A 24221-nucleotide genomic window follows, 5' to 3' on the forward strand; every position below is an offset into this window, starting at 1 on the left:
GCTGCGTGAAGGAGAGACAGGCACATTGAAGATCCTCTGTGCCACTCCCCCGCCCCAGGACTGGGGATAGATCCAGGGCACTCTACCACTGAGCTGCGTCTCCAGCCCTTTAAATTTTTACTCTAAGACAGGGTCTCACTAGATTTCCCAGGCTGGTTTCAAACTTTCAATCCTCCTGCCTCAGCCTCCCAAGTCACTGGGATCACAGGTGTGCACCACTGCACTTGGCTGTTCCTTCTGCTTCCACCTGCCTCTGAGGGCTGCAAGGAGCCATCCTGCAGTGACCACATTTTTTGCAGATATCTAGCACTTGGTCTGTTTGTGCAGAACCCTCATGACCTGCCTTTGGGGCCCTTCTGAACGTGTGTCCCCTTATCCACACATCCTGAAGTGCCCTGGTAACACCCTCTGGCCTCACCTGGGCTCCAGCCTCTCCTTCACCTTGGCAATGGAGCGGACGTAGGGTGTGATCTGCTTGGTGATGGTGGTCAGGTAGGCATTCTCCTGCTTGAGCTGCAGAAGGTCATGGAGCTGGGCTGTGGAGCCCAAGGCCAGAGTGTTGGGTCTTGTTGAATCAGACTAAATCTCAAGCCAGCACCATCTAAATATCTCAACTGTTTGAATGGTCATCTCTAAGGAACGGGTGGTGCATTTGGTGAGATATCCTGCTTATTGCCTCCTGACCTACATGCACACGTGGGTCATTAGCAGGTGTGACACCAAGCCAAGCCCCAAGGGGAAAAGCATGGGGTGTAAATCTGGCTAGTGGCTGACTAGCTTCCTGCTAGCATGTGGGTTAGCTGCAGCACAGGGCTTCACTAAGCGGCAAGCCTCCTGGGACCTTCATAAATCTCCTGCTCGTTGGCTACTCTCTGGTAGGAGTCCTCCCAGATCTGAAAGAGAGAAGAGGGATGCTGGATGTGGCAGCGAGTAGGAATTTCCATTGGTGGCATTCTACTCTAGCTACTCAGCCATATAGTCCCCAGCGGGGGCCTGTGTCATCCTGCAGCAAAGACTCCAGGCTCCAGAACCTGCCAGTGGGAGTCAGAGAGTCCCAGGCAGGCACTCTCTCCCCTTCCTGACTCGGGTAGCCGTGTCTCCTGGCAGGCAGGGCTGGAGCTGTGTTCTTTGGGAGGAGCTACCTCCTGGAAGACTGCTCTCATGCCCTCTGCAGAGCTGTACTCAGAGGCGATCCGTGCATCCAGCTGCAGGGACCTGCTCAGGATGTCACCCATGATCTCGGCCTTGATGAGTGAATGGTGCTTGGTGAGGTCGCGGTGCAGCTCCTGCACCTGGTCCTTCAGGTTCTGCACCTCCGCCTGCAGACCCTGCATGAGAGGCCCAGGAGGGTGCAGAGTCACTGCCAGGCACCCCTTCGGGGGGATGCCTACCAGGCAGAGCCCTGCAGGTCCCCAGCCCCCTCACCTGGTAGGAGTCCTCATAGTGGCGGCAGTGCTCTGTGAAGGGCGTGTCTTCCCCCTCAGCCAACAGCACCTTGGTGCTGATGGACCGGTGCAGGGTGGGCTTTTGGACCGGTGACCCTGGCATCTTTCTCACTGGGGAGGGGCAGCTGGCTCCCATCAGCACCTTGGGTCCTGAGCCCCCTGGCAGCCTGGGGGGAGAGCAGCGTGGCTGCAGGAAAGGTAGCACAGGTCTTCCCTTCCCCCTGCCCCCCAGGCTGCCAGTGCTGCACTCCCCTGTCCACCCCAGCACAGGGCAGAACCACTCAGAGCTCCGGAAAGACCTGCACAGCCACACCCGATGACACTGACCACTGGCATCTGTTTTTTTCCCCTGATACCAGGGACTGGACCGGAGGTGCTTTATCACTGAGCCACGTCCAGTCTGGTTTTACTTTTAATTTTGAGACAGTATCTCCATAAGTTGCTTAGGGCCTGGCTAAATTGCTGAGTCTGCCTGGACCTTGTGATCTGCCTGCCTCAGCCTCCCGAGCTACTGGGATTACAGGTTTGTGCTGCCACCACCACCAGCTTGCTGGTGGTTTAAAGGTCCTCCCCCAGGGCGTTTCAGTGTGGGAGGAGGGTCAGTCCGGCTGCGTTCCCAGGGCATGGGGTACCATTGTGTTCACTCCCATGCTGGACACAGGAAGTTTGGGCCCACACCAGTTCCTCCCAGTCTCTGTGGCTTTTAGGTCACACATGCCAGTTCCAACGTTTCTTCTATCTCCTCCGTGGTCTCTGACCCTTGCCTGGTCCCCAGGCAGTATCCAGCCCAGCCCCAGTGGCTCCAGCCGGGTGGGGAGGCTGCCAACAGGACTGGAAGGGGCAGTCCCTGCTGTTCTAATAGCCTTCCTGCGTGGAGGGTCCATAGCACCCAGACACCCAGTGGGGAACTGAAGGAGCTGAGGACTGAGGAGGCAAGGGGGACACAAGCCTTCCCCCAACGATCCAGCCTCTTGGCGTGGGTGCTCACGTATTGGCGGCAGGGGCAGCCTGACTTGGCCCCAGCAGCAGCAGCGGCTCCAGACAGCGTGCGAACTCGGCGCGGTGGTCGCTGGTGATCTGAACGGCAGAACCCAGTCATGGAGCGACCTCCCCTGCCCCGTGGGACACTCACTGCCCAGACCCAGTAGGAACACACGCCCACCTTGCTGCTCTGCGCTGGTCTTAGCCGATGCGGCCCTGTGACAATGCCCTGCAGCCTCTCCATCAGCTCCTAGCGGGGAGGGCGGGAGCAGGTGTGCGGGTGAGGTGGCCACCAGCAGGCAGGAAGAGCAGAGGGGGAGGTAGGGACTATTTAGCATATCACCTGAGCCCTACAAGGGCCCAACCCTCTTCTGAGGCTGGCCCAGACGACTCTTCCACCAGACCCATAGGGAAGGGGGTGGCAGGGCTCCAGCAGATATTTGTATTAAGTGATTGATTGCAGATGCTGGGGGTTGAACCCAGAGGTGCCCTTATCACCAAGCTACCCCTTCAGTCCTTTTTTTGGTGGTGCTGGGGATTGAACCCAGGGCTTTGTGCTTGCAAGGCAAGTACTTTACCAACTGAGCTATAGCCCCAGCCCCCTTCAGTCCTCTTTTTATTATTATTATTACTTTTTTTTTTTTTTTTTTTTTTTTTTTGCGGTGTTGGGGATCGAAACCAGGGCCTTGTGCTTGCAAGACAAGCATTCTACCAACTGAGCTATCTTCCCCAGCCCGAAAGCGAGTGTTTCTTTAAATTGCATAGGCTGGCCTGGAATTTGCGATCCTCCTACCTCAGCCTCCTGAGTTGCTGGGATTACAGGTGTGCACCACTGCACCCAGCATCACTACCCTTTTAAAAGAGACTCACCTGGACCCTAAAGGGTTGGTGAATGATGGAGTAGAGGAGGGAAAGGCAAGCCCAGAGCCCTCTGGTCCAGCCTGCAGGTGGCAGTCTGCCGAGCTCTGAGGGGGCAGCCTCTGACAGCAGGACTGGCTGTGGTGGGGAAGGGGAGACAGGGGAGCTGGGAGACTCACGTAGCCCAGGTCCAGGAACTCAGCCTTGTTGGCCAAGCTGCGGAAGGAAGAGCAGATGACCAGGTGAACCTGTCAAAGGGGAAGACTCTTGGTAGCTGGCCAAAGGAGGAGGGGCCCTCCTCGCCCCAGTGCCGACCCTGCACTCCCTTCCCTCACCTGCAGAGTGGGCAGCAGGGCAGCCAAGCGGGAGAGCTGCTCCTTGAAGGCCTTGTCTTTCTCATCATATTGGCTGGGGAAGGACACGCTGCCTGGTCTCTGAGGGGACAGCTGACCACCCGCCTCAAGGGTCCCAGAACCCGCAGCGTCCTCACCCCTCCTGCTGTGAGGTGCCCTGAGCCACCCACTCTCCTTTGCTGGTGGACACCTGGATGTCTTGCTCTCCAGTTGGGGTAAAGCCTGCCTAGGCCCCAGCTTGGAGCTGGGTGTGTGGGGGCCCGGGGGAGGAGACCACCCCCACTCACCTCTGCACGGTCTGTAACAGCAGTGCTTTCCTCTCTGCCAGTTTGTCCTGGGGGAAACAGCCCACCACTGACCTAGCACACCGGGCTGGCCACCAACTCCTGACACACTGCCCTGTGTCCTGGGCACTGAAGGCTGGTTCTCTCTCCAACCTGCTGGCTGAAGGCCTTCCCTCCTGCCTGAGAACCTGGCATGTCACCTCGCATGTCACCTCCTGGGTGCCATCTTCTTAGACCACCCCCACCACTACCACCAGCCTAGGGTAGATCCTGGTGTCCTAGAACTTTCCAGGCGACTGTGATTAGCTCCTAGAAAAGAAGGTCAAGGCCTGCTGCCCTGCTTCACTGGCAACTCTACAAGGGAATCCAGGTCCTCTCAGTGTTGTGGACAACTGCTCGGGGCTGATGGGGCTGTACGGCTGGTAGCTGCCGGTCCTCCTACATCTCTCACCTGCATGCTGCCGAAGAGGGCGTGGATAGCAGCATCTTCCTCAGCTGCGCTGCGCCGCACCTCCTCCACCATGGCCTGCAGCAGCGCAATGGCCTCCCGGGTGGCCGTCTGCAGGGCCTTCACGGCCTGGGGAGGTGGGGGGCTCAGCCTCGTAACAGCCCCACGTTCCCACTCACACCCTCGCTCAGGCCACTGAGCCCGCTCACCAGCACGGCCTGCTCCAGCCGCTCGCAGCCCTGCACGTAAGCCGACTCCAGGTCCACGCAGTGGGCGCGACTCTCCCTGCGGGGGGCAGCGAATAACACCCGCTCCGGCCACCCTGGGCCCAGGAGGGCAGCCCTCCCGCTCCCGCTCCCGCTACCCACCCCTGCAGGTCCCGGAAACAGCGGATGCACAAGAGCGACTTCTTGTCGGTGGAGAACATGATGTAGGGCTCCGCGTGCAGCGCTGCGGGGCGGGGAGAGGCGGGGAGAGCTCTGGGCGGTGCCCGCCGCCCGCCCGCTCCTGCCCGGGGTCCCCAGGCCCGCGAGCCTCACTCACTGCATTTCTGGATCACGTCGCGGCTGCGCTGGCCTAGGGCCACAATGTCGTGGCGTGTGAACATGCGTGCCCGGTGCGTCTCGTCGCGGCAGCGCGCGCACAGGGGCTGCTCGCAGGTGTTGCAGAAGTACGTGGTCTCCGCGTCCTGCGGGCAGAGCACTGGTTCAGATGACGCTGTAGCCGGACTGCGGGGTGGGAACCACAGCGACAGCGTGTCATTGCTAGCGTTTGTCCCAGCCTGGGGCAGGTGCCCGGCTAAATGCAGCGCTTTGCTGTGGTTCCCACACAGCAGTCTATCTAATACACTCAGATGAGGGCACTGAGGCTCAGAGTCTAGGCGAGCAGGTAGGAGAAGAGGCTTCCAGGGACAGTTCTGTGGGAGGGTGGGTGTGGGGGAGTGCAAAACTGCATTGCAAAACATTCTACAAGGTGTGTGTGTGTGTGTGTGTGTGTGTGTGTCCCCTTGACTCCCTCAATGGTGGCCAAGTGGTGGAGTACACCCTGGCCATCTGGAGTTACAAGTCAGTGGGGGAGACAAGGGCAGGGACCCCACCTGACTCCAGGGCTGGGTCCAGGGTTTGGGTTGCACCCCTGGCTGTGGACTCAAGGGTGGCATGCAGAACAAACCCACTCCTTTCCTTGGCATTCAAGGCCATGTCCTCCTAAGCTCTGCCTTTCCCCATTCCCTCTCCTCCAGCCCATCACCTGCACTTCTGGGTCACACAGTTCCCAGCACTTGCCCAGATGCCCTGGGATTTCACACCCTATCAGGGCCGTCCAGCCTCCACAGGCCAGAGTCTCACAGACCCTTGACAATCCTGCTAGAAGCCTTGCTTCCAGCTGGGGAGTTGGGGGTGGTGGTGCCAAACTTCCTTCCCCAACCGTCCCTCCGAAACTGCTTACTGTCATCACTTCCTCTGCAGCTTTAGTGGCCTGCAAGAGCTTAGGTAGCAGAGGGTCCTCAGGGTACCATGGGCCTGTGAACTGGACCACCCTTCTGTGCCAGTTCACATCTCCACTGATTTGGGGACCAGTAAGCTCTCCAAAAATTGACCTCAACCTTTGCCACTATCTGGCTATTCATTCAGGTCACTTGTTCTGGACCTCAGTCTCCCCACTGATTAAATGGACCCACATTCCAGTCCAAGGTGCCAAGGGAGGTGTTGGAGCACACACAGGTGGTCTGTGCTCTGAGGATGTGTTGGGTATATGCTTCAAGGACCATGCAACCCGGCACCCGCTGCTCCACCCCCCCACCCCCTTGGCCCCTGCCTGCTTGCTGCACTCCAGGTCACAGTTGGCACAATGCACCGCCTCCACGCCATCCCCGGAGCTGTCCACCAGGAACTGCAGCAGCCGGTCCACCGGTGGGAGCCAATTGGGACCCTTCACCACGGTCTGGTGTCTGTGGAGAGGTTGCAGTCAAGACCCAGATACCCCTTCCAGGATGCTCTCCACCCTCATCCCTCACATTCCAGGCTGGAGCTAAAAACAGCAGCATCAGGGAGGTGGGGTGTACTGCAGGCCTGAGGTATGCTATAAATATAGCAGGTAGCACTTACCCTCATCCAGCCGCTACCCTTGGGGCCATCCTGCAAATACCATGGAGTCCCCACCACCGTGAAGACATTGGGCAAATTTAGGGCACAGCACAGTAACCTGAGCCAACTTAAGGGTTATGTTGATCTAAGACTTGTGGGACCTCTAAGATAGTTACTGGAAGTGTCCTGACCCCTCCTCCAGCCCTGGCCTTGCTCCCTGACTTTTTATGGGACCCCTGGGGCCAGAAAGGATCTCCCCCTGCTCAAGTTTCCTGATTTCTAAAATGTGTCCTGATTTCTAAAATGTGGGGAGGGGAGTCTGCAAGTTCTGGCCAGAAGGCCACCAGGGCAGGGTTCGACCTCTCCCAGCCATTGCTGTCTGAATTCACACCCTTGCCCTCCTTCGCCTGGGTTCCCCTCCGGGAAGAGCCAACCTCTCCGTTCCCGGGAGATTCGGGGCACTCACTGACACAGCGGGCAGGTCAGGCGGCCGTCCACAGCCCGGCCACGCAGGCAGCCGGCGCAGAAGTCGTGGAAGCAGTCCAGCAGGCACGGGCGCTCGTACTGCGCCTGGCACAGAGGGCACACGAGCGGGTGGCCGCTCGCGGCGTCCAGGGCGCCTGGGCCCTCCAGGGGCCCGAAGATAGCTCCCGACATCTGCAGGGACGGCGCAGGGCTGTGGCTCTCGCGGTGCGGGACGGGTCCTCGGAGTCCCAAGAGAGCCCTTGGGGCTCCTCCGCAGCCGCGTGGCCACCCTCCTACCCTGGACCCTACCCGGCGTCCAGGGGTTTTGGAAAGGGAAGCCACTAGGGCCCCGGGGTGGGCCTGAGTGCCCGATGCGGGGACAACCAACAGGAAGAGCTGGCACCGGGTCGAGCTACGTGCCGGGAGCCAGGAGCCTCATAGCCGCAGCCCAGCGGCTCCGAGCCCCGCTGTGGCCCTCCCGAGCGTCGCTGGCCCTGGAAGAACAAGCCTCCACACTGGGTTTTGCTTCCTACGCAGGCTCCCGCTGTGTTCACTTCTCCCACCTCCCTCACTCCCTGGAATTCCACGCCCGGTGTCCTTCGGGTGACCTGCTGGCGATGCCCTTTCTGCGCAGCGCCGAGCGTCGCTCCGGCGCGGTGCTCCAGTCCACCTCCCCCAGGGTGGCGCTACCTCGTGGTGCAGCAGGAGCCTGGACCTCACTTGGGCTTGTACGCAGCTCTGCTTCCCGGGACCATTCCGCCTGGATGAGAGGGGAGGACGCAGAGGCTGGAAAGGACGGTGACCGGCGAGGGTACGAGGCTGGACTAGACCCGGCCTGAAATGACAGAATCCAGTGCGGCAGAAGCGGGACGCAGGGCCGGCGTGAGGACACCTTGGCGGGGTTTTCAGGGGTGCAGGGGCCCCCTGGCTAGGTGCCAGTAGAGTGTATCCTTGCAGATCAATTTCCTCGATGACCTATTGGGGGCGCCAGAGAGCAGCGAACGCCTCTCCATAGGCATTCCAGCGGTTGGGAGGGGTAGCAAGAGGCTTTGGAATCCCAGGCTCACTTTAGGCCAAGTTAGTGACCTCTCAGAGCCTCAGAACTGCACAAAATGGGGCTGGTCCCGTTAGATCTGCGCGGCGATGCACACCTGTAATCCCAGAGACTGGGGAGGCTGAGGTAGGAGGATCGAAAGTTCCAGGCCAGCCTCAGCAACTTAGACCTTCAGTAACTTAGGAAGACCTTGTCTCAAAACAAAATGGGCTGGGTATGTAGCTCAGTGGTAAAGCTCCCTTGGGCTTAATTCCTAGAACAGGAAAAAATAAAAAATAAAAGGCTGGTCCCCATATCAAGCGAATAATACACATGAAATGCACCTATGGGGCTTCCAAATGATGAAGGCCCTATCCCCATTGTCAGCCAAGTTCCCAAAAATGGGTGGGTTCATGTGGGTGGGAGGGTGGGAAGAGAACTTCCAGCCTTTTCAGCAGCGCCCCCTCTGCTCCGCTTGCTGGCCTGGCCAATGCTTGTTTACCCCATTACCCCCCTTTCACATTCTCATCTTGTGTTATCCCTGAAAGCAGCCCCTGTTGCTGTCCCTCTTGCAATCAGCCTGACCACAGAAGGTGCTCAATAAAGGGTCACTAAATAGGGAAACAAACAAACACACAAAAACTATGAGATAATAATCCAGCTGGGTTTCAAAAGATGAGTTTGCCAGCAGATAAAAGTCAATTTTAGATTGAAATCACCTCTTCTTTAAGGGCCTTCCCTAACCCTGGCTCAATTTGTGCTGGTAGTCATAACAACAATAGTAACAATGGCTAATGTTTGCTGGCCAAGGTACTTTCTATTGTATTAACTGATTTAATCCCGATAACTTTAAAGAGTAGAAGCTGGTATACAAAGGAGGTGGGTGCTCTGTAAATAAATGACACATCAGTTTCCCAGTAGGAAGTGGTGTTCTTTTTTTTTTTTTTTGTGGTGAGGGGTTACTGGGGATTGAACCCAGGGGTGCTTAACCACTGAGTTACACCCCAGCTGCTTTAACTTTTATTTATTTATTTATTTTTATTATTTTTGGTACTGGGGATTGAACACAAGGGCACTTTACACTGAGCCACATCTCCAGCCCTCTTTTGTATTTTATATAGAGACAGGTTCTCACTGAGTTGCTTAGCACCTCACCATTGCTGAGGCTGGCTTTGAACTCGCAATCCTCCTGTCTCAGCCTCCCTAGCCACTGGGATTACAGGTGTGCGCCACCACACCCGGCTTTAACTTTTATTTTGAGAGAGGGGCTTGCTAAATTGCTGAGGTTGGCTTTTTTTTTTTTTTTTTTTTTTTTTTCTTTTTGTGGTGCTGGGGATCGAACCCAGAGCCTCGTGCTTGCAAGGCAAGCACTCTACTGACCGAGCTATCTCCCCAGCCCGCTGAGGCTGGCTTTCAACTTGCGATCCTCCTGCCTCAGCCTCCTGAGTTCCTGGGATCACAGGTGTGTGGCACCGCAATTGGTGGAAATGATATTCTTGAAACTCAGGTTTCTTTAGTATGTCCATTCTTGTCTTCATCTATTCATCTAGCATTTATTGAATATCTACCATGAACCAGATTTGTAGCCGGCACTGGGACATAGAAAGGAACATACCAGCCATGATTATCAAAACACACAAATAGACATACAAAAGTACACACACACACACACACACACATACATGCTACAATAATGACAAACTGTTAAATACTCTGAAGAAAATAATAAGGATGTGTGACAGAGGGTAGGTGGCAGCGGGTAGAGCTGAGGGCCACGTTAGAGAACCATAGGCACTGACCTTGGATCTCCCACTGAGCTACACCCCTTGGGACTCCCACTGAGCTATACCCCAGGCCTTTTTATGATTTACTTTGAGAAGGTCTCACTAAATTGCCCAGGCTGGACTTGAACTTGATTCTCCTGCCTCAGCCTCCTGAGTCCCTGGGATTACAGGTGTGCAACACCATGCCTGGCTGCATCAGGCTTTCAAGTCCCCACTCTGTATAGTAAAGGGGTCACTTGGACCCATGCTGACTGATTCTAATTGGAACCTGTTCTTATAGATTTTGTGACTAGGAGGAATTATCCTTATCTCCCTGAGTTCTGGGAACTGGACTGTGTGAGGGTCACAAAAGTCTCCCCTGTTCCCAGGGTAACTTGTGTTCTTATCAGCATTTCAGGCTTGGGTTTCCTTTGCAGATAACAGGTTGCTGAGGAACGTAACGTGTCCTGTTGACTTCAGCCAGGCAGGGTTGCAGGCAAACTGCTATTTTTTTTTTTTTATATTGGGAATTGAACTCAGAGGTGTTTAACCACTGAGCCATAGCCTACCCTTTTTATTGAGAGACAGGGTCTCACTAAGTTGCTTAGGGCCTTGCTAAATTGCTGAGACTGGTGTCAAACTTGAGATCCTCCTGCTTCAACCTCCTGAGTCACTGGGCTTACAGGTGTGTTCCACTGCACTAGCAGCAAAGTGCTTTTTTAAAGAAATCATGTGGGGGTCAGTGCAGCGGACCTAGTTTATAGAATTATCCCCTTAAACCCATATTCCCACCGCTCATGCTAGTTACCTGTCACCTCTCCCAAGAAGCTTCGAGTAGAGGGAAAGAAAAGGGGTGATGTGCAAAGGGGAAGGTTGAGGTCCAGGGATTGCTTTTGCTTTTTTAAGGTGAGAGGTACTGAAGACCGGTTAGATGGTGATAGGATTCAGAAGGAAGGATAAAGGGCTGATTTCTTGGGAGGAGTGAGAGGTGTTGGAGTGATACCCTCTTATAGGCAGCAGTGCAAGAGATAATGCCCAAGTTTAGGGTTGGCACCAGATGGGGGTAAGGGCATTTTTAAACATTTTTTTAGTTGTCGATTGGCCTTCATTTTATTTACTTATATGCAGTGCTCAGCATCACATCCAGTGCCTCACACATGCTAGGCAAGCACTCTACCACTGAGCCCCAGCCCCAGCCTGAGTAAGGACATTTTTCCAAAGGAACAGGAGGGGAGACAGAGTATGGGGGTGTAGATGTTGCTGGATGGTCAGATGTGGACACAGGAATGTCTGCTGTCAGAGGAAGAGCAATGGAATCAGTAGTTTTGAGGGAGGCTTGGGGAGGAGGGGCTGGCATCTCGACCTGAGGTGTAATATAGTCACTTAGGAGAGTGTTTTAGGCTCAGTATCCTATCAGTCAAGGTTTAATTAAGAGACATTATGCTACCAATGCTCTCTGACTTGCAGTGGGGTCAGGTCCCAATAAACCTATAAGCTGAAAATATCCTAAGTCTAAAATACATGGAACACATCTAACCTGCTCAAGATCCTAGCTGAGCAACACAGTCCAGAGTACGGGTTACCTACCCTTCCAATTCTGTGGCTGACGGAGATCCTGCCCAGCATTGCTAGAGATTATACCTCATCTCACTAGCCCAGGGAACTATGGAAGGTCAAAAGTACAGTTTCTACTGAATGTATACTGCTTTCTCACAGTCTATAAAGTTAAAAAAAATTAGTAGAACCGTCCTAAGTTGGTTGTTGGTAGTCTTAAACATAATTTAATATAAAGAATTGCTTTTTTCTCTTTTCGGTAATGCTGGGGCCTCAAGCATGCTAGGTAAGCACTCTACCACTAAGCTACACCCCAACCTGAGGCCTGTTGACTAGGCCTGAAGACTTAACTGCCTAGGTAATTGAAGGAGTAAAATAAGGAAAGGAGCAACTGAAGAAAGCTGCTACCACTCCTTCTGGGTATAATGTTGCATCTCTGGGGACTGAACCTCAGACAGCTAAGGAGCAGTGCTGCACTGCTGGGGCTCTGAGAAAAAGAAAAAAAAAAAAAGAGGCTGTTTCTCTAAGTGTTGGAATAACTGCAAACTGTATTCCACTGATGCTCTGGAATGTTCCAATCACCACTGCTGAGACACAGGAGTGGGAGACACCAACAGAACAAGCAGGAAGCAAATGGCTTATTATAGAGCTTAACTTGGAACAGATGCCAAAGCAGGAGTGTTTGCAGAACCCAGCCTCAGCACTGCAGAGTCAAGAATAGCAGGTTGCTTTGGAGCCCGGTCTACTGGTACCGGAGGCCAGTTGACCTAGACAAGTCAGCATGGTGTGTTTCTTCCAATGATTATAAGCCAGGATTGGGGTTTTGCTGGGTGAGTACACAAGCCAGGTGACAGAATTGAACAGGATATGCAACTGAGTGATCACAGTTCAGGACCCTGGACTCTAAAAGGACACAAGGGGGTCAGAGTGGATGAAAAGTGATCCAATCAATGGGTTGGAGGCCTAGGGATGAAGGCCCTGCTTTTCCACGTGTAGTCCGTGGACCAGCAGTACTAGCATCCTCTGGGAGTTTCCAGAAATGCAGATCTCAGGCCACAGAAACCCACTGAATTGTAACTTCACCTTGACCAGACCCCCTGGTGGTCTTTAGGTAGTACTGGCAAAAGACTATGGAACTGGGAGACTAAAAGGCTAGGAGTGGAGACTGGAGGATGGAGGCTTGAATTGGAGACTGTGGAGGGGTCAGACTGGAGGACGTACCTGGCTACAGCAAGGTGGGCCAGTGCGGAAGGGACGGCCCTTGGACACTGAGCTTTCAAGCTGGGCTTTTTAGACAGGATGTAGAAATAGTGTCCCGGGCATTGGGACTTCTGATCTCGTTTTCCCCATGTCCAGAGGGATTTCCTTACATTCCCAAGTTGGTGGGTTCGGTTCGCATCCCCCTAGCTGGCTATTTTCGGTTTAGTGAATTTCCTTATTAATTTTTTCTTTCAAAAGTAGAGCCAGCCCCCTTGTTTCTCTTGGGCTCGCCCAGTGAGGCTCCCCCCTCCGATCCTTCGTAGTGGGACAGACCGCCCGGCCCCCTTCCTCTCCCTGCAACCCTGGGGGAGCACAAAACTTTGCATTCAGGGAAAACCAATCGCTTCCCGATCGTGCTCAACCTGGCGAGCCGCAGCGATCGAGGGGCGGGGCAGAGCGATGCGCGCTGCCTGTGCCCTGCGTGCCCTGCGCGCCGCGGGCTCTTTGCGTCTGCGTAGAGCGCCCACCTCCCTTTCTGCCTCCGCTGCCGCCATGGCGCCCGTGGTTAGTATGGCTCCGCGTGAGGCCTCGGCTCCGGGCGCGGCACGTGGGCCCCGCCGGGCTGGCTCCTTCCTGCCTAGGCTCGCGGGGGACGGCGTTCTGCGGCGTCCGGCCGGAGCGGCCCGGCAGCCGGTCGAGCGGGCCGGAGCAGCCGCTGGGCCGGGCACGTTGTGGCGGAGGAGGCCGCGGTCCGAGGCCGTGCGGCAGAACCGGGAGCTTCGGGGCCGCGGCTCGGGCCCTGAGCCCCGTGTGGGGCCGGCGGCGGCTGGAGCTTGGAGGCCCCGGCCCTGGGCCCGGCTGCCTGGGCGAGGGGCGGGGACCAGGGGCCGGACCTGCCGCCCTGTGGAGCTGGGCGTTCGGCTGTCCGGGTTCCAGGCCGGTGGACGTGGTCCGCGGAGGGCCGGCCTGGCCCCAGGGGAACTTTCAGGCGCGCCGGGGAAAAGGAGCTTGTCAAGGCGCCGCTCTGCGGACCCTTCTGGTGGAGGGCGAAGGCCGCAGTTCATTCCTGTAGCCAGGCCGGGGCTGGGCTCTGCGGTGTCTTCGTGCTGTTCCGCCGGTAGCTCGCCCTCCTCCTGGGTTACCTGTGGAAAGTTGTTTTTCCTTGGTTCTCACTTCCGGTTCCCTAGGTCTTTCTGCCTGGGTGGGCTTTTAAATGCTTCTGTGCATTCATATGCGTTTGATTTAAAACCTGATGGGAGCTCGGGCCCATTGTGGGTAGGTGTGCTTGCTGATTAGTGCGTTTCCGGGGCAGATTTTAAAGCATCCCATCCCCCTTGTTTGTTACTGGGAAGAGACATTTTAGAGTGGGTTTTGTGGTAACCATTTGAAAAGTTGACCCAATTAATACAAGTTTTAGACGTTTCAAACGTAAAGGGAGAAAGGTTAGATGTGTTCTTGGACAGATCAGTTTAGATTCTGCAAAGCTTTTTAAAGTAGAATACAGGTAACAGTGGTTTGTAGAGGGAGAAGATGAAGCTCCTTAAGAGCAAAGAAACTGGAACCTCAGAGGATGTGTTTTGCCTGATGACTTGAAAATACTAATTCATAGTTTAAACCAATCAAAAGACCTGCGATTGTTGACAGTACTATTGTACTAAGATCCTAAGTTTACCTTTAATCGGTTGTCCAACCTGGAGCGCACCACTGGTCAGGATTCTGTGCGGTTCCCTTTTGCTGTCCTGAGGGAGACAGAGTTAAGGGAGAAGAGCTAAAATGAATGAGAGCTATGTGTGGAACATGGAACAGGGTTGATTTCTCATTCACATTGTTTTGGGTATGCAAGACATTTGCCGCTTGTGCTGATCCTGGAGTAAAATAAAGGAGCAGGGTCTTGAATTGTATTTGGAAATTTTACAGCAAGAAAAAGGAAATGTTTAATTATACGCTTCTGCTTGTAAGGACTGGGGAGACTGGAAAGGTTAAATGAGTCAAGACTTGGTTTCCTTGTTCCAAAGATCATGATACCCAGTCCCATGAGTTTATGGAGCAGCACCTTCTGTTGTCCCTCTGCTGCTCTTGGTTAAAGCATGACTCTTGGTGTTCTTGCAAGGGAACCCATCTCCATGGGTTTGTGTTTGTATGGTCTTACTTATTTTTTTAACCGGTTGAGGGTTCACCTGTGTTATTTGTGTACTTTCTCAGAAAAAGCTTGTGGCGAAGGGGGGCAAAAAAAAGAAGCAGGTTCTGAAGTTCACCCTTGATTGCACCCACCCTGTAGAAGATGGAATCATGGACGCTGCCAATTTCGTAAGTTCCATCTTGCTTGCCACTGTGGCCATGGGAAGTAGTGAGCTTTTGAGATGCCGTTGAGAAAGCCTACTGGAATACATTTCTGTGTTCAGGCATGTAGGTACTCCATACATAACCTCTGAGGAGCACAGGAAAGTTACTTGTTTCTAAGTTCTGCTTTCTCTGCATCAGTTATGAGGAATACATGAGATGAACTTAACAATAAATAAGATGGTTTTAGAGTGTGATCTTACTCCTTCCCATTATTATTAAATGCTTTTATTTAAGAGTTACCACTGGGCCTCCACTGGGACCAGCATTGCCCTTGCACTTGGTGAGTTGAAGCATGAGTGATGGGCCCTGATCCTTACTATGGGCAGCCTCATCCTGCATCTCACCATGGCTGTGGATCCTCAGACAGATGGCAGTAGCTCCTGAGCTTTAGTGTTTACTTTAAAATGTACTGTCTGCTGAATTGTCATTGACATTTTTTCCTCTTGTACCTTACTGATTTTTGCCTTTATATTTGTTGCCATTCCCCAACCTTCTGTATTCTACTTCCATCTAGAATTGTGAAATAATCTCATGGTGCATTTGACTGCCACTTGGTTTTGGCTCTCATAGCCCAGCCCCTCTTGGGGGAATTTGAACTTAGTACTTTAATGTGTAAGAAGTTGCCTGAATTTACATTTTACTCTTCAAAACTCCAGAAGGTCAACTATTACAAAGATCATTACAACAAAAATACTTTTCAAATTAAAAAAAGTCAAAAACTGGCTTACATTCACCGATAACACAGGATGGAGTTCTGTTGATGTGTCATGGCTTATTCCCTTTACAAGAGTGCTGTTGTGCCCTTGTTCTTCCAGAAATTGCTCAGTTGACGTATTAGTTCTTCTGTCCCTGACTTCCTGCTTTTTACTGTGGCCTCTTTTCCCTCCTAACCCTGTTGGCATTTCCTGTTGGGTATCCCAGTGGTGGCCTCCTATGCTCCTCTGCAAGCTGATTCCTTAGCACACTCATGTATGAATGTCTTTTCTTCTAGAATCCTCAGGGTGGAAACTGGAGTCATTTATGAATCTTGGATGCAAAGGCAAGACTTCTGGACCTAATCAGTTGGTGACATCTGCAGTTAACATTTTGTGTTGGAGTGTTTAAAAAGAAACTTATAGCCTTTTTTTTTTTTTTTTTTTTTTTATAATGGGGTATGAGGATTAAACTCAGGCCTAACACATGCTAAGCAAGCACTCTACCACTGAGCTATATCCCCACCCCCAGACCCAAGGCCTCTGTTACTTGCTAGGCAAGCACTCTATTACTGAAAATCTTTAGTCCTGAAAATTTGAAGTTTTGGGCTGAAAGGGACTTTATCTTATTGCTGTAGGTCAAAAAACCAAAAAAGTCCTTTTGGATCAGGATCCCTGAAGACAGAAGTACATGGTTTGCACACTCGCACTGAGTGGTTGCAGAGAGTGTATCCCCTGGGCTCACTGGGCCGCCTGCTCCTTGTGCTGTACCCTGCACGTGGCCACAGGCAGATCTGGAATGATTTGGTCACTGTGTGTCTGTGCTCATCTTCTCTGGTAGTGTTGAGAATGGCGCTGCGTGCTCCTTGGATTCTGAAGTGCTTGCAGCCTTACCTGTGTGTCCTTGTAAAAGTCTGGCCTTGGGTTTCCTCTACTTTTTATCCTGTGACCTGAGTGAGTTGTTGACCAAGACTTCCATGAGGAGGCATATTGATTTTCTGTGGAGGCAGTCACGTATGTTCATGAGGGGACAGTATGTTCACAGTGCATGTAAGTAAAGCTGAATATTTTCACTCTTTGTGAATAGCTGAAGATTTGCTGTCGTTTAAATAAATTTAAAAAGCAACTGAGGATGTAGCTCAGTGCTAGAGCACTTGCCTAGCCTGAGTGAGGTCTTGAATTCAATCTCCAGTACTGCCAAAAAAAAAAAAAAAAAAGGCATGGCAACTTTGTGGTTTAGTATTGGGAGAACAAGCAAAATATTCTGTGACACAGGTGAACCTGTCACTTCACTAATTGGTCAATTCAATGATTGCATTTCTACAGGAGCAGTTTCTCCAAGAGAGAATCAAAGTGAATGGAAAAGCTGGGAATCTTGGTGGAGGGGTTGTGACCATCGAAAGGAGCAAAAGCAAGATCACTGTAACATCTGAGGTGCCTTTTTCCAAAAGGTATGGGAGGCAGGTGTCAGCACTCTGGCCCGCTCCAGTGGCATGGGAACGTGGCTACCTGTGGTTTGTTTTGTGTTGCATCTGCTAATCACTGGAACAGTGCTTAGTGCAAGAGGACAGTGTGTCAGCATAGTAGTTAGCCATATGCAACTTGTTTTTCACAGGCTAAAGTATCTCAGATAGTAAAGGTGCTTAGACTTGCTTAGACTGTATTAAAAATGAAGCTCTTGCTCCCTCTGCTTTTAGATCTCAGTAAGTAGCTTTCATTTTTAAAATTCCATCTTTATTCTCAGTGTTACTGTGGCACTGGATGGGGAATCTGGAGCTCAGGACTGAAGCCATTCAGTTCATTCCTGTGGGCCTTTTCAAGATGGAGGGAGACTGGCTACCTTACTTTCATGGCTGAGGTTGGGACTTCACATGTTTTACAAGAGTTGGGCTTGTTTATACCACCTCCTAGCAAAGGCCTGGAGTATTCTCAGGAGCTCCTTGTAGTATCTATCAAGTAGATGGAAATTTTAGGGTGTGTCAACATATACTGGTTGCAGTTAAGCCTTTCCTTTTTTTTTTTTTTTTTTTGCGGTGCTGGGATTGAACCCAGGGCCTTGTGCTTGCAAGGCAAGCACTCTACCAACTGAGCTATGTCCCCAGCCAGTTAAGCCTTTCAGTGAAGAGAAGACAGTAAGCTTCACTGAGGTCTGGAGGCCTTCCTGGCTGAGTTCTTCTATATGCTGGAAGGAGATTTGGAGGAGGAAGAGATAGGGCAGCTGTGGGGCCTGCTTGGTGCACAAACCTTCAGCCTGTAGGGCTTTAGCAGTAGCGACCTCTGGGAAGGTTCTACCATTTTCCTCAGACCTCTTCAGCAGCTGTATGAAGATTACCCTGACATATCTTCCTTTAATGTTCAGAGATTTTCTCTTCTTTGCCCCATGGTGGGAGGGAACCTGAATCTGCTATGGTTTTTCCTTGCTGATAATAGTTTTCCTGAAACATTCTAAGGGTATCCCCTAATCTAGAATTTTTTCCCCTTGTCTCTGAACTTCTGCCCCTCCCATTCTATCATGAGAATATATTTATTTAGTACTGGGGATTGAACCCAGTAGTGCTGTACCTTTTGTACCCTCTTTATTTTTCATTTTTTAAATTTTGAGACAGGGTCTTGCCATGTTGCTTAGCGCCTCAGCCTCCCGACTTGCTGGATTATAGGTGTGGGATACCATGCCCCTTCTGGAGAGTTTTTTTTTAACTACTTGAAATTTAAACATCTCATTTGAATACAGTATGGTAGAAATAATAAATGACAAAAGAATACATTTTAAATGGAATGGCCCAATTGATTCTTTTATGTAGGAAAGAGTGGGTAGGTTTGAGCTGAATCTTCAGCCTATGGATTGCTTTTGGGCTGCTAACCAGTGCTCCTTTCTTGGTTCATTTCTTGATTTGGGTCCTTGCTGATAGGGCAAGATTTACCTGTGCATTTCATGTCCTTGCAGTAGTCTGAAGAACTGGTAGGTATTTTGAGGTCCATTTTGTAGTATGAGAAACTAAGGCAAGGGAGAGGTTAATTTGCCTGGGAGGTGGTTTGTGCTGCATTGTGGTCCCTCTTCCCTGTGTGATTTTGTGAGGATGTGGAACCTCAGGGCTTCAAAGCAAACAGGGAAGAAACACTTTCAGGCTTATATCATCGTGTCACAAGGTTATTGGGCACAGAAACTGACCACTGCCTTTATATAGAGTGCACATTTTCTAGTGTCTGTTTAAGCTCCCACCCAGGCTAACACTGCAGTTGGGTAGATGAATTGAAAATAACCTGAGCACGGCAGCTCAGCTGAGGGTGCAGCTCAGTGGCAGGGTGCTTGCCTGGCCTGTGCTAGGGCCTGGGTTCATCCCCGGGACAAACCATCCCTTTATGCCATGTACTATGCCACACACCCATAGTCCCAGTACTCAGGTGTTGAGATAGGAGAATTCATTAGCCGAAGAGTTCAAGGCCAACCTGGCACAGCAAGACCTGTCTCAAAAACATCTGAGCACTCTGCTGGAATGAGGACAGTGGCAGGGTGCACTCAGACTACTGCATTGGACAGTGATTATCGAATCGTAGAAATGAGCAACCTTGGGAATTGATCCCGCCACCCTAAACCACCTCGAGGAGTTCTATCTGTGAGGTGTGTTGAGTCCTTGGAGCTCCTAGGAAACGCAGTGTTCTTAGTACAGGTGTTAAGGTTTTGTGCTTAACTGTTGGTTCACTCCAGCATCTCTTCGGCCAGTGGTTACTGCAAACCGTTTGGTAGGTGTTTGCTGCTGTTTAATGGACAACTGGTATATTTGCTTATCTGTTTTCATTTTATTATCAAGTTAAAGTAATGTGTCTGACATTTTTGTTAAAACATTGACTGGGTGTATTTGCTTTAGGTTTTGGTTTTGGAAGGATGGGAAAGCATTTTCAACCATAATGATTTTGAATGTGATTTGTGTAAGGTTAAAATGTTTCACAATGCAAGAAGGCCATCTGTCTAGTGTAGTTCTTAAGTGTCCTTTCTCTGCAGGTATTTGAAATATCTCACCAAAAAGTATTTGAAGAAGAATAATCTACGTGACTGGTTGCGCGTAGTCGCTAACAGCAAAGAGAGTTATGAATTACGTTACTTCCAGATTAACCAGGATGAAGAGGAGGAGGAAGATGAGGATTAAAACTCTTTTATCTGGAATATTTTGTATGAGTTCTTGAAATAAAACTTGGGAACCAAAATGGTGGTTTATCCGTGTATCTCTGCAGTGTGGCTCAAACAGAAAATGGGAACCATGGCAGATGGGCTTCGTGGGGCTGCCACTGGCTTGTTTGTAATTACCTTTTCTTTTCTGCTTGGAAATTTCATTTCTCACAATAGTAACCAAAGTAGGAGGAGAGAAGGCTGTTAGGTCCTCACTGAGGAGCGTCCAGTGCTCAGCAATCGATTGAGGGTGTGGAGATTCGAGCTTCACTTGGTCTCTCTTTTTTATTTTTTCAAAGTATTAATTGTATTTGGTTCTTTCTCAAAGGAAGATTGAGGTGTGGGGTTCCTCATGCATTAAAGCAAACCGGTGGTATTGTTCTAAGATTGCCTTGTGGAAATGGCAGTGTCAACGACATGCAGGTTTCTAGGCTTCGTCTTCATTTTAAATTACAAATTACTTTTGACGCTCACAACTATGTATGCTAATCCTTTTTCTTCCAATGCCAATAAAATGTGATCCTTTAGCATTGTTATGGTCTACCCTTCACAGAAGAGTTTGGAGAGCAATTGTAAAAGTCTAAATTAAGTGTACAAAAATGAATTTGTAAATAATTATTTCTACAAGTTTTTGCAATAGACTGTCACGCTGGCCTCCAGCAGAGGGAGCTGGAGACATCAGTGGAGATTCCAGATGTGACAATCTGCGAGTCCCCATTGGGGAGAGCCCCTTGATACCCAGGGCTCTGGAGGCTTTCCTGAGTGGGGCTTGAGAAGCCACTGGGAAGTAGTTCTTGCTGAGGATTTGGGAATTGCTCAGGAAATAGTTGCTTCTGCACCACTTAAGGCCACTACTGGACTTCATGTCAAGAAAGTCCTACTGACACTGGGTGGCATAGTTTAGTGATAGAACTCTTGATTGACATGCATAAAGCCCTGGGTTCCATCCCCAGTACCACACAGAAACTGAAGTGGTGTGTCTGCAGGGTACTGGTGCAGAGAACCAGGCTTCAGCTTGGGATTTTTGGTCAATGTGTGCAGAGGCTAGAGGGCTGACAGTGGGGAGGGTTTGAGTGGCCACATCATTGTCCATTGACTTTGAAAGAGCCCCTGGTAACAGTGCAACCTTCTGAATCCAAACAATTTTGCAAAAGTGTCTGCCTTGTTTTATAATTATGCTGTATAAAAATTCATATTTTAAAGTGCTGGCCTCCAACTGATATCTGTACCTGAGATGACTGCTCTGTGAGCTGCATAGCTGGAAATTAATGTCCAGGTCCCACCATGGCTCAATTTAACATTTGGTACTTCCTGGATTGAGCTTAACATGGAGGTTTTGCAATTTCACTTGTGGCAAGGGCTCTAGCATTTTCTATTTCTATGCAAATTTCTTAAGGCAGAATTGTTTGCATATTTCTCCTCTGCCCTCACAGAAGGTAGGATTTCTTTGAAACCTAACTGAGGCATCAGTTGCTCTTTGGCTGTGTTCCTTACCATGATTCAACTTTATAAGTGTCACTGGGGTTTGCAAATTCGTTGTTGCATAGGTGTTCCATGTAGTGATTAAATTTTAGTTTGGCTGTTAAAATTAATCCTGGACTAAAATTAGCATGTTTTTTTTTAAATGGTCCTCTGCAATTTAAAATGTAATAAACTGAAACTCACTGGTTTTTCTATGCCTTTTTGAACTCTTGTAATTGAGTTTGATTACATTTTATATTAAAGAGGCTAACACATGGCTACTATTATTGTGCAAGCCCTTTTTTTTTTTTTAGGACTGATCTGTTAACCTGTTAAACTTTATCCTCAGTGTTGACAGTTACCTTGGTGTAGAGGAAAACATGTCTTTTATCTGCATTTTCTTTACTTTGTGCTGTTTGCTTCCATGAGATTCTGGAGTTGGCTGTGGCTGAGCTTCATAGTCTGGAGAAGAGCTTGCAAACGTGCCTTTTCGGATGGGGAATATACAGTGTAGGCTTGAATCACATTGCTCATGTCATAGCAGCTTCGCCTAGGGCACCTCTTAGTCCAGTTCCCTCTGTCTGTCTGCTGCTGTGCCTCACCTGCCTGATCTGACATGTCAGGGCTCAGAAACATTGGGATTGCTGAGTTTTAAGCTGTGATGTAAGTTCACCTAAGTTAAAAAACAGGACATTGCCACAGATGCCCTCCTCCCGAGTGCAGCTGAGGGGCTGCGGTGTCCCCATGTGTCAGGGTCTCACTATTTCTGAAAGTTCAAGATGTTCTCTTTTTTAGAAGCCTTTGTAGCCCCCTTCTGTGACTTCACTGAATAGTGTCATGGTCCTCAGCAATAGCCAGGTGTTGAGGCACAGGGTCCCAAGTGGCTCGCCCGTGCCTTGAGCTTAGTGTTGAGCAACGTGGGGTGAGGGGAGTTCTGTCATGCCAGGTTCCTTCACGGCAATTGCTGCTATCTGGGGATATTTAAACTTCATTCTTTTTAGGGGACACCTGGTTGGTGAGAAGGACCCCTGTGAAGGGGCAGTGGTTCCTCTGGTAACTTCAGGAGATCTTGGAAGCTGGCACGTACTTGCTTTCTTGTGCTAAGTACTTGTTGCCCAAACTCATGAGTGTGAGTGGGAGAAGAGACAAACCTAGATGTTGGGCCATTTACAAGAAGCAGCTGCAGGCCTGGCAGTAGCAAGGTCACACTCGAGTACCCTTGGATGAGGCTGCTGGGGCCAGAAACCCTGGAGGGAGGTCCTTTGGCTGAGTCATGGTAATGGGCCTGTGCTTGGGGGAGTAAGCTTTTGAGGGAGTTTCTCTGAAGAGAGGAAGGTCGGAAAGAAGCTTGCTGTGGGGGGGCTCTCCCACCCCAGCAAGAAGGAGCTGAAGGAAGCAGGTGGCGGGCAGCCTTTGAAATGATACTGTAATGGTGCTTATTTCTGGGAATAAAACCCAGTGATTTCTAATCCAGCCATTTTCCTGCTCTGGGGATGGATTTGAGAATCATGTTGGTTTTCTCCAGGCTCTTTCAGGCCAAGCTGGAGCTTTGCATTCTAAGGCTGTGCTGCCCTGCTGAGGGAGTTAGCTGCTGACCTTAGCTGGATTCCAGGCAGCTCCACTGTGTGCCTTAGGCTTAAGCCTTCTGTCAGGTTCAGGGCTGTGACCCAGAACTCCCTTTCTGAGAACCTCCTGCCTCCCCTATGACCCCAAGTGGTTTGGGCAAGGTCCATACGTGGAGAAAAGGGCCTCAAGTAGAAGCCAGGTCTTGGTGCTGCAGATGGACACTGTCCCTCCATCCGGAGGACACTGCAATTCCAGGTGATGAAGTTCCCCACTGGTGAGTAGGAGGTGCCCAGCAGAGGCTTGATCTTTGTGTATAAGCACTCACTGTGCTCAAGAAGCCTGATGTCAGTAAAGCATCCATCAAAGGTGGGAGACAGGTTTTTGAAGGAACTGTTCCCAGGTAGGACTTGGGTTGTCCATGTGAAAAATTCATGTGGATGAGTACTGTTTGTGCGAAAGCTGATTACCTAATTTCAACTGTATTCCTGGGGAAAAAAGTTTTCCTTGATGCTTTTAACACCAATATATTTTTAAAATATTTTGATTTTTGAATTGTCGCTGCAGTGTAATTACAAGCTCTGTGATCAGCAAACATGAGTGTCTTGTCTACTGAAACTACAACCTTAATGATAGGCTGTTCTAGCGACTGCAGTTTATTGAATGTTCACTTTTTTGGGAATTGCTTTTAACATCAGGTATTTTAGGTCCATTGTCATGAAAACGCACATTTAATAGTTTAACAATAATAAGAACTCTCCTTTTAAAATTACTAAAGATTTGTAGTAAAAACCCTATTTATTTCCCCTATCCCAGGTTTCATCTTCCTTCGCCTCTGGTATTAGCTAATGTTACCTAGCAGCAGCCATGGGGAAGAACAGGGTAGGGAGGGGAGAGCATCCTGAGTGATGAGCATCTCTCTCTAATTTGTTGCAAATTAAGCAGTTGGAGCTTTTCCATGTTGAACGCTATCTTGACTTTCTCAGCCTTGCTTTGGGAATTGGAGCCAAGGTTAATGGTGTGTGTGTGTGTGTGTGTGTGTGTGTGTATGTGTATGCAGGTACACACATGGGGACTTTCTAGTATTAAGAAATAGTGTAAGTCAAAGTTCCCTGAGGTGGGTTGGGGGTCACCATTAGCTGTTGGGGGGCTGGTGATGGAGGGTGTGCATGTTTGGTGAAGCTTAGTTTTTTCCTGGACAGTTATGAGTCAGGGAAACAGGTGGACTGGAAAGAGCCAGGAAGACTTCCAGGCTGGCTCAAGCCTCAGTGATCTGAGGCTTCCCTTGGCTAGCTGCTCATTGGTGAAGACGGCTTTGTGGAGGGAGGCCCTTTGGTTCCTTAACCCACTTGCTGCTTGCAGTCCCTTTCCCCTTATAGGTGGCCTGCACTATGCTGATCCAGCATTTCTATGTACAGTGTGCTTTAAACTGCTCTGAGAGTTAGGTATGGTGGCACACACCTGTAATCCCACTGACTCAGGAGGCCAAGGCAGGAGGGTCACAAGTTTGTGGCCAGGCTCAGCAATTT

General features: G+C 50.7%; 2 protein-coding genes across 7 annotated transcripts in view; one reads left to right on the forward strand and one right to left on the reverse strand.

The window, feature by feature from the left end:
• The window catches only part of Rnf207 (ring finger protein 207), an 18697-nt gene extending 6111 nt beyond the window's left edge, over positions 1–12586 (reverse strand). The window contains exons 1-17 of one of the 5 annotated variants that reach the window (XM_047545108.1): positions 12490–12586; positions 7609–7753; positions 6920–7110; positions 6185–6317; positions 4913–5057; positions 4738–4819; positions 4579–4654; positions 4373–4498; positions 3925–3971; positions 3620–3692; positions 3464–3532; positions 2608–2676; positions 2434–2522; positions 1426–1612; positions 1143–1328; positions 842–893; positions 419–536 (exon numbers count right to left, since the gene is read on the reverse strand). In XM_047545108.1, coding sequence (XP_047401064.1) covers positions 419–536; positions 842–893; positions 1143–1328; positions 1426–1612; positions 2434–2522; positions 2608–2676; positions 3464–3532; positions 3620–3692; positions 3925–3971; positions 4373–4498; positions 4579–4654; positions 4738–4819; positions 4913–5057; positions 6185–6317; positions 6920–7110 — 1643 coding nt within the window. In that variant the 5' untranslated portion in view covers positions 7609–7753; positions 12490–12586. Of the gene's footprint in view, positions 1–418; positions 633–841; positions 894–1142; positions 1329–1425; positions 1613–2433; positions 2523–2607; positions 2677–3463; positions 3533–3619; positions 3693–3924; positions 3972–4372; positions 4499–4578; positions 4655–4737; positions 4820–4912; positions 5058–6184; positions 6318–6919; positions 7497–7608; positions 7754–12489 lie in introns of those variants that run through there. The other 4 variants (XR_007107723.1, XR_007107724.1, XM_047545118.1 and 1 more) reach the window with 4 other exon arrangements.
• On the forward strand, positions 7744–21413 carry Rpl22 (ribosomal protein L22). Of its 2 annotated transcripts, none has more exons than XM_047545152.1 (4): positions 7744–7800; positions 14671–14775; positions 16830–16954; positions 19504–21413. In XM_047545152.1, exons 1-4 carry the CDS (start codon positions 7759–7761, stop codon positions 19646–19648), a joined length of 417 nt encoding a protein of 138 aa, XP_047401108.1. In that variant the 5' UTR covers positions 7744–7758; the 3' UTR covers positions 19649–21413. The 2 variants fall into 2 exon arrangements, with proteins under 2 accessions (XP_047401108.1, XP_047401100.1); XM_047545144.1 differs by lacking the exon at positions 7744–7800 and adding an exon at positions 12983–13032.
• The last annotated feature ends 2808 nt before the right edge of the window (positions 21414–24221 follow it).

This window comes from Sciurus carolinensis, chromosome 1 (genome assembly GCF_902686445.1).
Source record: "Sciurus carolinensis chromosome 1, mSciCar1.2, whole genome shotgun sequence".
NCBI lineage: Eukaryota > Metazoa > Chordata > Mammalia > Rodentia > Sciuridae > Sciurus > Sciurus carolinensis.